The 17,724-nt window shown below is 43.8% G+C and overlaps 1 protein-coding gene across 1 annotated transcript; it reads right to left on the bottom strand.

Moving 5' to 3' along the window:
• Positions 1-264: 264 nt before the first annotated feature.
• Positions 265-8,531, bottom strand: Tmem70 (transmembrane protein 70). Its single transcript, XM_042680682.1, has 3 exons — positions 8,197-8,531; positions 6,887-6,992; positions 265-848 (listed from the first exon to the last, which is right to left on the bottom strand). The coding sequence occupies exons 1-3, from the start codon at positions 8,404-8,406 to the stop codon at positions 394-396; spliced, it is 771 nt and encodes a 256-aa protein (XP_042536616.1). The 5' UTR covers positions 8,407-8,531; the 3' UTR covers positions 265-393.
• Positions 8,532-17,724: the final 9,193 nt, after the last annotated feature.

Raw genomic sequence — 17,724 nt, 5'->3', positions numbered from 1 at the left:
TCAAATCACAGTCCTCCTGATCTCATCTTCCTGAGTAGCTGTGATTATAAGCCCAAGTCACCAAAGTGCCTGGCTCAAAAGTTTAAGTAGGAAAAAAAATATTTCTCTATTTAGAAAAATCCAAACACAAAGAAAATATAACTCTCCTTTTCCTTCTGACATTCAATCCCCAGTTCAGAGACAACCAAACATATAATCAATGCATGCCAGTATGTATCTGCACATTCACATGTAAAACATTACAAAGGATCATCATTCTGATAATGAATTAGAAGCTGTTTAATAGTTTTAAGTTATTTTTAATAATCACTAACAAAAAAGAAAAGGCAGTCTTATACACCAAAACACAGATTACAATTACAGTAGTTACAAACATAACAGCAACAAGGCCCATTAATCATCGTCAAGCTGATTCTTTGTACTAGCCTCCTCTGTATCAAAAGTGAACGGTTTGTCATAACCCATTAGATGGTTATAGTCATCAGGATTTGTAAAGAGCACGGGATTAACTAACAATGACTTTGTTTTTGCATAAAATGTGGTAAACAAATGTGCACTGTTGGGGATCTTCACATCATTCTGGTGAAACACTGTGCTCATTTCTGAAAGCAAAACGCTGTAAGTAATAGCTTTGTAAGTGTCCGTCGTGGGCTCATGGTATAACCGAACGACATAGCCTTTTGTAAGGAAGTGAAGCAGTGTTGGGGTGATCACTGTAAAGCTTCCTAGGACGCCATAAAATAAGATTTGTAAAGGCAGACTTCCAAATATAATGTTACTCTGTGCAAACAGGTATGGTAGAAATGCAAGGCTGAGCACACTTGTAGAATAAGAGAAACATTTCACACCTAAAGGGAAAAAAGAGAAAATGATTAATACTTTTAAATTACATATAAGAATCAATTCATAAAAAAAAAAAAGAATCAATTCATCCTAGTAATTCTTTCATCTTTCTTATAGTGTATCATCATGAAAGCATTACCAATGTTTAAATCCTAGTATTATCACAAGAAAACAAACAAAAAAAGCATCACAATGAGATAAAAATACAAATTACACTGCTTTATTACATGCCAGAATCTCTTAAGCAATTTTCCACACATTAATAATAAAATCTATCTATGAGATGAGTGTATAATAGTCAATACCACAATAAAAAGTAGAAAAGGAAATGCCAGAGGAACTCAATTTGGAAGCAGATCTGGACTTCACAATGGAACCTGTCTCAAAAAACAAAAACAGAGAGCAAGGATAGGGCTAGGTACGCAGCTTTGTGGTAGAATATCTGTCTAGCATGAGTGAGTCTCACAGATTTCTGCCCAGGCTAGCTTTTGTTTTTATTGGTCATGAGGCTTGAACTCTGGGCCTAGGCGCTGTCCCTGAGCTCTTCAGCTCAAGGTGGGTGCTCTACCACTTGAGCCACAGTGCCAATTCCGGTTTTCGGAGTGGTTTATTGGAGATATGAGGCTCACAGACTTTCCTGTCCAGGCTGGCTTTGAACTGTGATCCTCAGCCTCCTAGGTAGCTAGGATTACAGGTGTAAGCCACTGGCACCCAGCCCAAGCTAGCTCTAACCTGCTTAAGCTGTGGCTCAAATGGCAGAATGACAGCCTTGAGGAAAAAAAAAGAAAAAAAAGCTAAGAAACAGCATCCAGGCCCTGAGTTCAAACCCCACAACCAACAATAAAATATCACGCCCATAATACTAGCTACTCAGGAGGCTGAGGATTGTGGTTCAAAGCCAGCCCAGGCAGGAAAGACCATGAGACTCTTATCTCCAATAAACTACTCAGAAAACCAGAAGTGATGCTATGGTTCAAGTGGTAGAGCAGTTCCTTTTCTTGAACTGAAGAGCTGAGGGACAGAGCCCAGGCCCAGAGTTCAAGCCCCACAACTGACCAAAAAATAAATAAATAAACAAAAATAATAATAATATTTAAAAATAAACAAAACAGCAAGTTTTTTTTGTTTTTGCCAATCCTGGGCTTGAACTCAGGGCCTGGGCCACTGTCCCTGAGCTTCTTTTTTCTTTTACTCAAGTCTAGCACTCTAGCACTTGAGCTACAGTGCCACTTCTGACTTTTTCTGTGTATGTGGTACTGAGGAATCGAACCCAGGGCTTCATGAGTGCTAGGCAAACACTCTATCACTAATTTACAAATTTACTTAAGATGTTAATTTCTCTTAGTTTTAACTTACAATTTTAACATGATAGTAATCAAAGTACCATCTCTTTGGAACACTAAACAACTGAGATCCAAAACAAATATTTTGACGTTTATTTGAAAAAACAAAAGAATAAAAATACCAACAATGACAGCCAGGTATCAGCAGCTCACACTTGTAATTCTAGCTATTCAGGAGTCTGAGATCTGAGGATCTCAATTCTAAGCCTGCAAGAGCATGAAAGTTCATGAGACTTTTATCTCTAATTAACCATCAAAAAGACAGAAGAGGAGCTAAGGCTCAAGTGAGAGAGCACCAGCTGTTAGTGAAAAAACTAAGTGATAGTGTCCAGGCACTGAGTTCAAAAGCAATGGGGAAGCCAGGCGCCAGTGGCTCGCGCCAGTAATGCCAGTAATCCTAGCTACTCAGGAGGCTGAGATCTGAGGCTAGATGGTGACTCAAAGCCAGCCTGGGTAGGAACGTCCGGGAGACTCTTATCTCCAATTAACCACCAGAAAAAACTGAAGTGGCACTGTGGCTCAAGTGGTAAAACACTCACCTTAGCTGAAGAGCACAGAGATAGTGCCCAGGCCCAGAGTTCAAGCCCCACAACTGACAAAAAAAAAAAAAGTAGTGGGGGAGGGGAGAGAACTAAACTTCATTCATAAGAAATACGCAATTGAAACTACAGTATGCTACTGGTTTTCTCCCAAATTGGCAAACCTAGAAGTATAACATACTGCTGCTGAAGCTGTAACAAAGAATAAATCCATACACTGCAGCTGGCTGAAGGTTTAATTATCTGGTGTTAGTAGTTTAAAAATAGTAGCTTCCTTCTTCCCACAGGTAGTTGCTATGACATCAGTATGCGTGGGATAAATGAGGACCAAGTGGCCTCATTATAAGTTCCCTCAGCCCTTCCCTATTCCCTAATACCTTTGTCACATCCTAGTGGGTTAAAACAAAAAGTATCCTCCATAAAATTCATGTCTACCCAGAACTTCAGAATGTAACCTTATTTGGAAATGTTTCTGCAGACTTTAAAGATTGAGATGGGATCATGCTACATTAGGGTGAGCCCTAAATCATATGAAAATGTCCTAATAAGGCAGAAAATAGGACAAAGAAGACTATCCTGTGAAGACTACAGCAGAGACTAGAGTTATGGCAGCCATAAGCCCAGGAATGCAAATGACTGCCAGGAACCACCAGGAGTGGCAAAAATTATTCTCTAGAGCCTGCAAGCCATCATAACACTGCCGATACCTTGATCTTGTATTTCTCCCTGCCAAATTGTGGCAAAATAAATTTCTGGTGCTGGGAATGTTGTTTGGTGGTAGGTGCTTGCCTAGCATGCATGAAGCCCTGGCTTCAATTCCTCAGTACCACATAACAGAAAAAGCCAGAAATGGCGCTGTGGCTCAAGTGGTATAACACTAGCCTTGAGCAAAAGCAGCTCAGGGACAGTGCCCAGGCACTGAGTTCAAACCCCAGGACTGGAAAAAAATATAGATAGGTAGATAGATAGATACATACATACATACATACAAACATATATATACACACATACATAGATAGATAAAAACATACATATAGATATATAGCAAATTTGTGTTTTGCTGGGGGGTTTTTTTTGGTCAGTCATGGGGATTGAACTCTGGGCCTGGGAGCTGTCCCTGTGCTCTTCAGCTCAAGGTGAGTACTCTACCACATGAGCCACAGCACCATTTCCAGTTTTCTGGTGGTTTATTGGAGATAAGACTCTTGTGGACTTTCTTGCCCAGGCTGGCTTTGAACCGTGATCCTCATATCTCAGCCTCCTGAGTAGCTAGGATTACAGGAGTGAGCCACTGGCACCTGGCAAATTTGTTCTTTCTTTGTCAGCCAAGGGGCTTGAACTCAGAACCTGGGCGCTTTGAGCCACAGCTCCCTTCTGGGTTTTGAGTGGTTAATTAAAGAGTTTCATGGGGACTTGTGGCCTAAGCTGGCTTTGAACTGTGATCCTCAGACCTCAGCCTCCTGCGTAGCTAGGATTATAGGCATGAGCCACAGGCATCAGCTAAATTTCTCTTCTTTTAGGTCACTAAATTTATAAAAATGTATGTCAGAAATCTAATCTATTATCTTACTTTGTCTGGAGTGAAATAATTGCTATTTCCTTTCTTTTTCAGGTACTTGGGTTTGAACTCAGGGCCTTGAACTTGCTCAGATGGAACTCTACTACTTGAGCCATACCCCCAGCTTGGCTTTTGCTAGGTTTTGGTTTTTTTTTGGGGGGGGAGGTCAGTCATGGGGTTTGAACTCTGGGCCTAGGTGTTATCCCGGAGCTCTCCAGCTCAAGGTTAGCACTCTACTACTTGAGCCACAGCGCCACTTCCTGTTTTCTGGTGCTTGATTGAAGATAGGATTCTCAGGGACTTTCCTGCTTGAGCAGCTGGCTTTTGCTAGTTTTATGGAGATGTAGTCTCACAGGTTTTCTGCCCAGGTTGCCTTCAAACCTCAATCCTCCCAATCTCAGCGTCCTGAGAGTAGGTAGGATTATAGGCATGAATCACATAAGTGACCAACTAAAGGCTATTTGGGGAGAGGAGACAGTAGTGGGGTTTGAATGCAGGCCCTCATGCCCTCATACTTAGTGTAAAGGCACTTTACCACTTCATACATACCTCCAGCCCCTGTAATTAGTATTTTTTTTCCTTTGTACTGAACATGGGACTTGAACTCAGGGGCTAGACCCTGTCTCTGAGCTTTTTCGCTCAAGGTTCTCTGCCACTTGAGCCACAGCTCTACTTCTGGCTATTTGGGTGCATAACTGGAGATGAGTCTCATGGCAGCCGGGCGCCGGTGGCTCACGCCTGTAATCCTAGCTACTCAGGAGGTTGAGATCTGAGGATTGTGGTTCAAAGCCAGCCCTGGCAGGAAAGTCTGTAAAATTCTTATCTCCAATAAACCACCAGAAAACTGGAAGTGGCGCTGTAGCTCAAGTGGTAGAGCGAAAGCCTTGAGCTGAAGAACTAGAGACAGTGCTCAGGCCCAGAGTTCAAGGCCCATGACTGACAAAAAAAACTGACAAAAAAAAAAAAAGGCTCATGGCAGAGCTGGCTTTGAAATAAGATGCTCAGATTTCAATCTCCCAAGCAGCTAGGATTACAGGCATAAGCCACCATCATCTAGTGGCTTTCGCTGTTGTATCTTTCTTCAATACTACTTCGGTGCCTGGGATGCCCTTCTTTCTTCATATTCAAACTCTACTTAACTCATCCAGAAGGAAAGCCATGTTGATGTGGTCTTTTCTGTTCTTTCTCTCCTTAGTCTGAAAATAATATATAACCTGCCTCTTGAACTCAAATCTATTGTATAATTTTATAAATAGGATTATTATGAGGTATTTGTTCCACCTTATATTTGAGTAACAAAATTCCAACACAAAGCCCCTGACACAATGCATAGCAAATACTTCAATGACATCTCTAATTATTTATGAATCAATAACTGAGAACTATGAAATATGTACCCATATGGCAATTTGGGGAATTGCCAAGAATGATATCTCTACCTTAATGGCTCTCTTCAATTGCCACAGAAAATAGTGATCTGATAGTGTCTTTCTAACACTAAAATAATTTAAACACTAAATTCCTCTATAAGTTAAAATTGTAAAAATAAACAAAATTATCATGAAGTTATACCAGCCCACAAATACTATGTCCTACCCACACCAAAACTAATTTCTATTTTCCCCTTTCTAGAAAGAACCTGCTCTACATTTCACTTTATGTATTGACTTTTTTTTTTTTTTGTCGGTGGTGGAGCCTGAACTCTGGGTCTGGTCACTGTCCCTCAGCTCTTCAACTCCATTTGAGCCACAGCGCCACTCCTGGCTTTTTCTGCTTATGTAGTGCTGAGGAATCGAAACCAGGGCCTCATGCAGGCAAGGCAAGCACTCTACTATTTAGCCATCTTCCCAGTCCCATGTACTGACTTTTTAGACAAATGTCTAGAACTCAGAAGGCTTAGGCAGTAAGATTAAGACTTAAGGACAGGGCCAGTGCTGATGGCTCATGCCTATAATCCTAGCTACTCAGGAGGCTGAGATCTGAGGATCACAGTTCAAAGCCAGTCTCAGCAGGAAAGTCTGTGAGGCTCCTATCTCCAATAAACCACTCAGAAAACTGGAAGTGGCACTGTGGTGGTAGAGTGCTAGCCTTGAGCTGAAGAGCTGAGGGACAGCACCCAGGCCCGGAGGTCAAGCCCAAGGACCTACAAAAAAAATTAAAAATTAAAAAATATCATTCATTGAATGATTAAAATATATAGTGTCTATTATGAAGATAGCAGAAGAAACTCACTGAAAATGAACAAGAGGGTAGAGGAATGTGGAGACAGTCATAGGTGAGGTTAATCTGACTAAGTATAACAAATGCAGGTATCAATTACCATAGTAAAACCTCTGTGCAAGCAATATATGCTAAAATTTTTTTTCTTTTTGGTGCCAGTCAAGCCCCACAACAGGAAGGGGGTATGGGGAGGCAGGGACGGGCAGTGGGAAGAAATAGAAAGACACTTAAGTCTCACTCTCTACATCTTATAAACAGTCTTCTAAAAAAATTATAATCGTCTTATATAATTGAAAGATGCTAAAACAATGAGTAAAAAAATACTTATGTATACACATATTGAAAGGAAAAAACAAGAAATATCCTCACTTTTGATTACCCACCAAATACTGCACGAGACAGATTCCCAGTATAAATCAGCCTTCCATCTTCTGATTTGTCAAGCTGTGTATGTATGCATCGAACACATCCTTGCCAACAATTAGGAATCTATTGACACAATGAATCCATAATGAGTGCACAGTAAATTAAATTTTACATTTTAAAAGTTTGTTTTAATAAAGAAACTGTCCCAAATCTACAGATTAAACTGCATGCCATAATAATTTTGCTTAATTCCAGTCATAAGTAGAAATCTGCTAAGTTGGAGCTTAGTAGGTTTGCATCTCAGCTCTCAGACTTTTGCATCTAGTGTCACCTTGAACACATTAAAAAAAAAAAAAAAAAAGAATAGTGGAAGTGAGCTGGTGGCTCACGCCTGTAATCCTATCAACTAAGGAGGCTGAGATCTGAGGATCGCGGTTCAAAGCCAACCCAGGCAAGGAAAGGCGGTGGGACTATAATCTCCAATAAACCACCAGAAAACTGGAAGTGGCGCTGTGGCTCAAGTGGCAGAGTGCTCTCCTTGAGCTGAAGAGCTCAGGGACAGAGTCCAGGCCCAGAGTTCAAGACCCATGACCACCACTACCAACAACAAAGGTGGAATTTTCTTAACAAGAATATCTTGTGCATTAGGCTTAAACACAATGGTTAGTCATCAGAGTATAGCACAGTGGTGAAGCACCTGCTAGCATAAATAAAATTAATTTTAATACATTTATCTAAGCAAAACAATCTGCAAATCCAAACCTTGCATTATGGCTTGTAGTTTTAAAAAAAAGAGCAAATAACTTTGTAAAGGATCTTTCATTCCCTATTCCATTCATTCACTGATTCTTTGACAATGGGTCTCACTAATGTAGCTCAGGCTGGAGCACACAATCCTCCAGCCCTGGGATCCACACAGAGGGCAGGGTGTGCTGAGATTACAGGTGTGCCTCGGCGTGCCTCCTCCTTCATTAACATGGAGGTTTTACTTGAAAGGTTACATCAAATTCTTACAGAAACAAAGGAGTCCTCGCAACTTCTAAAAGTGGATTTCACGGGCCCACAGATCAAAATGCAAAACGCATGCTTGATCCCCTCCATGGTGAAACTTAACTAATAAAAGGAAAAAGTAACCACTTTCCGGCGGCGTTCCCACCGTGCTGCAAGCGCGAGGCCCGGGGCCGACCCCGGCCCCGGCCCGAGGCCTCGGCCTGCCGCACCCGCGAGCCCCGCAGCCCGCGCGCACCAGGCCGGACGGGGAGGCCGCGGAGGCTCCCGAGCCCACGCCATGCCCGCTCCCCCCTCACCCAAGCCCGAGACGGCCGACCTGCGCTCGCCCGGGCCACGGGAGAAGCGGCGCGGCGCCTGGCGACCCCGCGCTCCCGCCGACGACCAGCCCCGAGGGCCCGCGGCAGGAGGCCGCTCGCGAGACGGCCGCGCTGGGGCCTCGCAGCGCCGCGGCTGCCCACGCTGCGGTCCTCTTCCCGCCCGGCCGCCAAGCAGCAGCCCACCGGCCGCCGAAAGCCAGCAGCAGCATCTCGCGGACGGAGGGCGAGCGGGGGCTGTCGGCCCCGCGGGAGCAGCTGAGGACGGCAAAGCAAGGCCCCGCAACAGCCGGCCCGACCGCAGGAGCGCGCCGCCCCGAGGGCCGGCAGCGCGGCGTGCGCTGGCTGCGGCGCTCGGCCGGCAACTCTCCCGGCCGCCGAGGGTTCCGCCGGCAGAGGCAGCGCGAGCACCCGCTCTCCCCAGGGTGTGGCTCACGCTGTTTTTGTTGGGGTTCCCCCCCCCCATGCTGTTACAGTAGCTTGAAATTTAGCGCCTGCGCCCAGACCCAAGGCTGGCACTCCACCGCTTGAGCCACACTTCTACTTCTGGCTGTTTGCTCTTTTTTGGCTGGTCTAGAGTTTGAACTCAGAGCCTGGGAACGGTCCCTGGGCCTCTTTATGCTCAGGGTTAGCACTCGAGCACTTGTTGGTTTTCTGGGGATGAATTGGAGATCTGAGTCTCAAAGACTTTCTTGGCTGGGCTGGCTTCCAACCTTAATCCTCAGATCTCAGCCTCCTGAGTAGCTAGGATTACAGAGCCATCTGCTCCTGGTTTGCTTCATGCTAGTTAATTGGAAGTCTCAGATTTTTCTTCCTGGGCTGGCTTCTTAGCAGTGAGGAGGGGAGGGGGGGGGGGGCGATCTTCAGAAGATAAAATTACTTATTTCTGAGTAACGGTTTTCGTACAGTTAGTGTCTCGTTTTTCTTTTTCTTTATTTTTACTTTTTGGTTCTGGTCCTGGGGCCTGAACTCAAGGCCTAAGCACTGTCCCTGAGTTTTTGTGTTCAAAGCTAGTGCTTCATCACTTCAGCCACAACACTACCTCCTGTGTTTGGTAGTTAATTGGAGATTTATAGACTTTCCAGCATCAACTGTCTTGGATTGCAATCCTTATTGCTCAGCCTCCTAAGGAGCTAGGATTACAGGCATGAGCCACCAGCACCCAGCAGTATAGACTTAACAGGAATTCTAACAAGCCAGTGTTATACTTTCTAAGAACCACTGCAGCCACATTAGACACGAAAATAAAGACCTGTCTCAGCAAGGCAAAATTTACTTCTACAAAATGGTGCACCAAGCAGGTCACTAGTGGCTCACACTTGTAATTCTAGCTACTCTGTGGGCTGAGATCTTAGGATCGTAGTTCAAAGCCAGGCAGGAAAGTCTGAGACTTTTTTTTTTTGGGGGGGGGGGGGGAGGGTCCAGTCGTGGGGCCTGAACTCTGGGCCTGGGCGCTGTCCCTCAGCTCTTCAGCTCAAGGCTAGAGCTCTACCACTTGAGCCACAGCACCACTTCCGGCTTTTTTTTCTTTTTGCGTATGTGGTGCTAAGGAATCAAACCCAGGGCCTCAGGCATGCAAGGCAAGCGCTTTACCACTGAGCCACCTTCCCAGCCCCAAATCTGAGACTCTTATCTTCAATTAACCACCGGAAAACCAGAAGTGGCACTGTGGCCTAAGTGGTAGAACACTTGCCTTGAGCTGAAAGAGCTCAGAGACAGCGGCCAGGCCCAGAGTTCAAGCCCACGACCAACAAAATAAAAATAAAGATGGTGGGCCACCAGCCAAAACTCTTGTAAGTAAGAACACAGAAATCAGGCTGCTTGGGGCTGGGAAGGTGGCTCAGTGGTAGAGCGCTTGCCTTGCATGCCTGAGGCCCTGGGTTTGATTCCTCAGCACCACATAAGCAAAAATCAAAAAAAGCCATTAGTGGCTCTGTGGCTCAAGTGGTAGAGCTCTAGCCTTGAGCTGAAGAGCTGAGGGACAGCGCCCAGGCCTAGAGTTCAGGCCGTATGACCATACCCCGCCCCCCCAAAAAAGAAATCAAGCTGCTCCCCTATTTATTCCTAACTCAGCAGGTCCTGCCCCCTCTGCTCAGATTGGTTGAGCTCAGGTTTACAATCTGCTCTGGATTGGCTAGTTTGAATGTTAAGATGTATTTACATCAGGTGACCATTAAAAGACTTTGAAATAAAATTAACAGTACATGGTCTCAAAACATGGCCACATATTCACCTATTCTTGATCATTCTAAGGTATGTCTTCTGAGGTATGTCTTAATTCTGTTGGAAAAATCAATTAAGATGAAGCTTTACACTTAAAAGTTCCTGTACTCTTTACCTGACTTATGTAACTGCAAATCACCTTTATAATAACAATTTTTTAAAAATCCTTAAAGCAGTCCTCTTTCCCTTTCAGACCAGAGCAGGATCTTTCAAGCAACATAATTTGATTTAAAAATAAAAAGACAGGGCTGGGAAGGTGGCTCAGTGGTAGAGCGCTTGCCTTGCATGCATGAGGCCATGGGTTCAATTCCTCAGCACCACAAGCAAAAAAAGAAAAAAAACGGAAGTGGCGCTGTGGCTCAAGTGGTAGAGCACTAGCCTTCAGCTGAAGAGCTGAGGGACAGCACCCAGGACCAGAGTTCAGACCCCACGAACGGACCAAAAAATTAATTAGTTAATTAATTAAAAAAATAAAGTTTTTCTTATATCAGGAAAGGCTCCTAGCCAGGTACCTGTGGCTCACACCTGTAATCCTAGCTACTCAGGAGACTGAGGTCTGAGGATCATGGTTCAAAGCCAGCCCAGGCAGGAAAGCCCATGAGACTCTTATCTCCAATAACCTTAGTTATGTTATCTCCTGCCACCAGGCTTTTCCATATGAGAAAAGTCTTTTCTATCAAAGTAATTGATTTCCTTTCTGTTTATGTTGTGAAATTTTTCTGAAAAATTCCTGCTTTGGCCAGATGGTTTGGGCCTTGTTAATTACATTTTAATTACATCCTTTTCCCACTGCACTTTAATTAAAATATCCTATTCATAGCTCCTTGAATTTTAATTACTTCCTGTTAATTAAGCCATATCCTTTGCAGATTGGGAACCTGAGCTCAGCCAATCTGAACAGAGGGGCAGGGCTTCTAGGTTAAGGATAAAAAGGGAATAGTGTGCCTGTCCTTGTGCTTGCTTGACAGATTTCTGGCTAATGTTGCATCCTTCAGAAGTAAACTTTCCTTTACCAAGTTCCTTTTGAGTTGGTATCCTCATTCCTATAGAATACCCAACATCTTGAGCTGTTTCTTGCATCCATATTAGGTTTATATTATGGCCATGGCTGCCACAGTCTACATTATTGAGGACAGTTTGAGAGAGACCACTTTCTGTGTTTTTCTGCAGATCATTTGGTACTGTTCTAATAAGAACCTAACTTAGAAACCAGCCCTGAAGAAATGATTGTTTGAAATATTATAATTGACCCTCTAAATTTTAGGAAGGACAAAATATACCTGGCACACACATAAGCAGCTAAATCCTATCCCTTTTGCATAGGAGTTTTGATGAGCAAGTCTTTGAGGTTTACAGCAGGATCCCTTTATATCAATGTTTTATCCTTGGGTCCCATCCCTGAGAAGTCATCTCTTCACAGTAAAGAGAACTTTCCCTCTGAGGAATTGTGCATTTGCCAGGAGCTCTGATGTAGAAGACCAGAAAAGCATGATTAAACTCTGTATCCATTGATCCTTTTCTTCTCCCTAAGCTCCATTGCTTGAGTCAGAGGAAACAGTTACTTATGTGCACTCCTGCCTGGGAGAAGAGCACCAGTATCTGGAAGAGTTACCATTGATGCCTGTTAGAGTAAATTAGACTTTGCAGAAAATCACATAGACATCCAGGTACAAAGAACAAAGAAAAGGTTTATTGCCAGCCAAGGGACTGGCAATACCCCTTCTCACAAGTGAGAAATGAGAAGAACTGTTTGTCTGAGGTGCCCTATAAACCTACTGAGGTTTAGGAGGGGCTAGAAGGGGCTATGAGGCAGAGACCCTGGTGTGGATGTGAGGACCAGGGGCCTTATCATGGTGGACCAGGATTTATGACTGCTGCCCAAGTAGTAGATAAGGGGCTCTGCAGCTACCCAGACCTGAAGCTCACTCTAAGGGGTTCTTGCTGCCTTATATGGTGGCAGCTGCCCCAGAGGGGTGCCATCTCAAGGCAAAGGGTGGTGGGAGGGTTGGAGGCTGATTATTTACTGCCTTTACTAAATGGACCTAGTGTTGCCTAAGAAGGGAGCATATGCTAAGCTGTGGAGAGAGAAGGAGGGTGCTAAACTGTGGGAAGGGAGCTCATTGGGCTAACAATGCAAGTGCGGTGCGGTGGGTTCTTGTTCTCTGACAACATAGAAATAAGTCCAGGAGGGCTGGGAAGGTGGCTCAGTGGTAGAGCGCTTGCCTTGCATGCTCGAGGCCCTGGGTTCGATTCCTCAGCACCACATAAGCAAAACGAAAAAAGCCAGAAGTGGCGCTGTGGCTCAAGTGGTAGAGCGCTAGCCTTGAGCTGAAGAGCTGAGGGACAGCGCCCAGGCCTAGAGTTCAGGCCCCACGACCGGACCAAAAAAAAAAAGAAATAAGTCCAGGAACAGAGAAGGTAATTACTGTAAGGAAATAGTTTATTTAAGTGTTTATTTAGCAAAAGAGTTAATTTAACAAAGAGAAGGTGTCACTCAGGAAAAAAATGGCTTGTCCCTCTCTGAGTCTTGGAGCTATTGCGTTAACCCTAATCCTCCTTTTTTTTCTCCTCCCTTTAGGCAATTTGTCAGATTATGGTTGGCTTGTGTAAAACAGGCAAGAAACTCCCCTGAGCAGTAGCCTCAGGATGGTGGGCCAGCCTGAGACTTTGTGACATTTCCCCCTTTTCTCTTTCCTGCCTTCTGGACTCCCATTCCACAAAAGGACTGTCTGTAATCTTTGTACAAAACCAAATCCAGGAGCTGGGTGCTGGAGGCTCACAGGTATAATACTAGCCACTCAAGAGGCCTCAATATGAGGATTGCAGTTTGAAGCCAGCCCAAGCAGGAAAATCCATGAGACTCTTATCTCCAATTAACCAACAAAGAGCCAGAAGTGTTGCTGTGGCTCAAGTGGTAGAGTGCTAGCCTTGAGCACAAAAGCTGAGGGACAGCACCCGCACGCATGTGCGCGCGCGCGCGCGCGCACACACACACACACACACACACACACACACACACATAAAGTCAGGGGCAATTTCTCAAATATTCTCTATCTACTTATGTCTGCAGAAGTATCACCCAGTCAGTGATGAGCTATGTCTCCTACTCTTCAGGGAGATACATGGCAAGGTTAAGAGAAGAGAATTTTTAAATGTTTTTATTGTTATTATAAAGGTGATGTACAGAGGGGCTACATTTACATAAATCAGGTAAAGAGTACATTTCATTTGGGACAATGTCACACCTTCCCTCACTCTCAGTTTTTCCCTCCTGTCTCCAACCACTAGGTGTAGAGTTCATTTTCAACAGTGTCTAGTGAACACCACTCCATTTCTGTCCCCCTCCTTGCCCTCCCAAAAGCAGGATTTGGACAGCTGGCACTTCCAACGGCAAGGCTTGGTATCAGAGAAGCCTGCTTTCAGAGTGCCGTAGGCTTCCTTTCAGGCAAATAGCCTGATACCTTATGAGAAGTGTGTACAATCAAGTCCTGCCGGTTTTTAAAACACTGCCAGTTTTTAAACACTGAGTGTTTCGTTGCCTTGGGGGACTAGAAAGGTCATGGATGGCAGCCATAGCTTGCAGGCAGCCTAGTCATCCCTTAGCTACAACATTCAGTTCTTTTTCTTTGTCCTTTTTTAATTAAAACTTAAATATTATCCATAAGAAGACATATTTAAACCAAGTAACAGAGAAAGGTTAAAAATACAAAGATATATAACAATAAAGTTCTAACAATAAAAGGCAAGTTTAAACTAAAATTCATTCAAAACAGAACATAAAACAAAAAAGTAGATTTAAAAAATGGAGCTTTCAATAAAAGTAACAATTGGCAAAGAAAATATAAGGATAAAAAGTTTTTTATAGGGTCTGGGAAGGTGGCTCAGTGGTAGAGCGCTTGCCTTGCATGCATGAGGCCCTGGGTTCGATTCCTCAGCACCACATAAGCAAAAAGAAAAAAGCCAGAAGTGGCGCTGTGGCTCAAGTGGTAGAGCACTAGCCTTGAGCTGAAGAGCTGAGGGACAGCGGCCAGGCCCAGAGTTCAGGCCCCACAACTGGACCAAAAACAAACAAACAAACAAAAAAAAAAAAGAGCGCTAGCCTTGAGCTGAAGAGCTGAGGGACAGTGCCCAGGCCCAGAGTTCAGGCCCCACAACCGGACCCCCCCCAAAAAAAAAAAAATCTTTATAATACAACATCCATTTGTTTGCTAAGATGCCTACACAAATTTGGCTGGTCCCAAGATTGGGTAAGCACACCTACAGCCATCCCATTACGCTCATGGACATCTTAGGTTAAAGTTTTTTCTAGTTGAAAGGCCTAAGACAGGTTCTTGAAGAAGAGCCTGCTGAGCCAGGCACTGGTGGCACACACCTATAATCCTAGCTACCCAGGAGGTTGAGAATTGAGGATTGTGTTTTGAAGCTAGACCAGGCAAGAAAGTCCAAGAGTCTCTTATCTTCAATTAGCCACCAGAAAACTGGAAGTGGAACTGGCACTATGGCTCAAGTGGTAGAGTGCCAGGCCCTGAGTTCAAGTCCCAGGGCTGGCAAAAAAAAAGAAAAAAGAAATGAGTCTCACAGACTTTCTTGCTAGGGCAGGCTTCAAACTTCAATCCTTTAATCTTGAATAGCTAGATTTACAGGCTGTGATCCACCAATACCTGAAATGGCTTAAACAGTTTATGTTACACACAGGGTGGTGGGTGGGGGGTTGGTAATGTGTATGTCCCCTATCTGCATGACAAAGAGGGCCTTGTATTTGTTTTTTTTTGTTTGTTTGTTTTATTTTGTTTTTGTTTTTGCTGGTCCTAACACTAGAACTCTACCTAGATGCTGTCCCTAAGCAACTTTTGCTCAAGGCTAGTACTCTACCATTTGAGATACAGCACTACTTCCGGCTTTTTCTATGATTAATTGGAAATAAGAATCTCAGAGTAGCTAGGATAACAGGCATGAACCACCAGTGCCCAACTAGGAGGGATTTTTTTCTTTTGGCATCTCCAGACCTCTCCATTTCCCAGTGGGGCCAGAAAGATCTCTCATTTCTGTTCCTTCCATTTCTCCTGGAGTATGAAGAAAGGTATACCCTACCCTGAATCTAACCACTTGTACTTGGTTACTATCAAATGTATCTGATGCTGCCTGTCTCATTCCCACCATTTTTTTTTTTTTTTTTTGTTGGTCGTGGGCCTTGAACTCTGGGCCTGCACACCTCAGCTCTTCAGCTCAAGGCTAGCGCTCTACCACTTGAGCCACTGTGCCACTTCTGGTTTTCTTGTGGTTAATTGGCAATAAGAGACTCATGGACTTTCCTGCCCAGGCTACCTTTGAACCATGACCCTCAGATATCAGCCTCGTGAGTAGCTAGGATTACAGGTGAGAGCCATCGATGCCCAGCTTACTCCCACCAAATTTGATCCTGCCAAGTCTATTGTGCTTAGCTATTGTATGAAATGACAGTCTCTATAGTATGAGATGACAGGTATTTATTTTCCCTGTATTATCGAGTGTAGCATTGCCCATGATCTCTTTTTCTTAAAATTTTTTATTGTGATTAAATGATTCATAAATTTCACAAATTTCATAGTCTTGTAAGATAGTGATACTTAGTTTAAAAGTCACAAACACATTCCAGCCTTCATGGGCAAATTGTTTTTATCATAGACTATAAAGTTTGTGATTCTATGAGCTTTGACAATACAGCTATTTCTTCCACAATGGGTGATATGTACATTTCTTTCCTTTTACTTAGTGACAGCTGTTCCTCTTTCCCTCTCATTCCCTTCCTCCAATGGCTGCCATTGAGTTGCTTAGTTAGAAATCTCAGAGCCTTTGGTGCCTGTCTTCCTACACTAAAGAGCATATAGCATATGACTCAGAGTGTACATCTTTTCCCATCAAAGCCGACAACCCAGTCCCTAATACCATAGGTAGTAGCTTAACAATGTCAGGGGTCCTTAGGAAGGACACCAGGTCATAGACTTAGGTAGACATCCAACCTAACATGTCCCACTGAGGAGTCAACAGCTTTCCCATTGTTAAAAGGTAAGATTTTGTTGGGCACAAGTGGTTCACACCTGCAGTTCTAGCTACACAGAAGGCTGAGGTCTGAGGATCGTGGTGTGAAGACAGTTCTGGCAGGAAAGTCTGTGAGACACTTATTTCCAATAAACTACTCAGAAAAAGCTGGAAGTGGCGCTCAGGACTGGCAATAATAATAATAATAATAGAAGATTTTCCCACAATTTCCATAGATAAATGACATCAATATATAGACAAAAAAATTTTTTGGTCAGTCCTAAGGGCCTGGTTGTTGTCCCTGAGCCTCTTTGTGCTCAAGGCTAGCACTCTACCATGTGAGCCACAGCACTACCTCCAGCTTTTTCTGAGTAGTTTATTGGAGATAAGAGTCTCAAGGCCAAGTACTGGTGGCTATTGCCTGTGAGCCTAGCTACTCAGGAGGTTGAGATCTGAGGATCTCAGTTCAAAGCCAGCCTAGGCAGGAAAGGCCTTGCGATTCTTATCTCCAATAAACCTCCCAGAAAACCGAAAGTGGCACTGTGGCTCAGTGGTAGAGTGCTCTCCTTGAGTTGAACTGAAGGACAGCAGGCAGGCCCTGAGTTCAAGCCCCATGACTCACACACAAAAAAAGAGTCTCATGAATTTTCCTGCCTGGGCTGGCTTCAAACACTGCTCTTCAAATCTCAGCCTCGAGAATAGCTAAGATTACAGACATGAGCCACCACAGCCTGGCTGATAGTTTTTTTTTTTTTTTTAATGCGTATTTGTTCCTGATAGATTTTAAAAGCAGAAATGCTAAGGACACCCTAATCCTGAGTTCAAGAACCAGTGCCAGCAGAAATGTAGTAAAAGATAAGAGATAGCTAGGACTTCCACATAGATGGGACTCAGTAAAACTACATTTCAGTGTTATCACTTGTGGGAAAAGATGTATTTTTAAAATTTATTTTTCAAACAAGTTTCCTGGCCTTCCCTCTGATTGGCAGGGCCCAAGGTTAAGAGTCTCCTTCGTCCTAATTGACAGGTTTTATTTTCTCATCTACCTACAATTGGGTTGCTGCTGGGAACGTTTCAGTTTGTTTAATTTGTCCTAGACCATAATCTCAGGTTTAACTGCTTTTACATTTTTCATTATTTTATAGAAGCTTCCTCCCCCTATTTTGTTGAGCAAGTTCATTATCCTGCCATAGGCTATAATTCCATTAGTTCTTTTTTTTTTCTTTCTTTTTCTTTTTGCTGGTCCTGGGGTTGAACTTGGGGCCTGGATGCTGTCCCTGAGCTTCTTT

The sequence above is a fragment of the Dipodomys spectabilis genome, unplaced genomic scaffold (assembly GCF_019054845.1).
Source record: "Dipodomys spectabilis isolate Male_0828 unplaced genomic scaffold, ASM1905484v1 ptg000063l, whole genome shotgun sequence".
In the NCBI taxonomy this organism is placed as follows: domain Eukaryota; kingdom Metazoa; phylum Chordata; class Mammalia; order Rodentia; family Heteromyidae; genus Dipodomys; species Dipodomys spectabilis.
The sequence above is the reverse complement of the archived record's forward strand: the minus strand, read 5'-3'. Positions and strand labels throughout refer to the sequence as shown.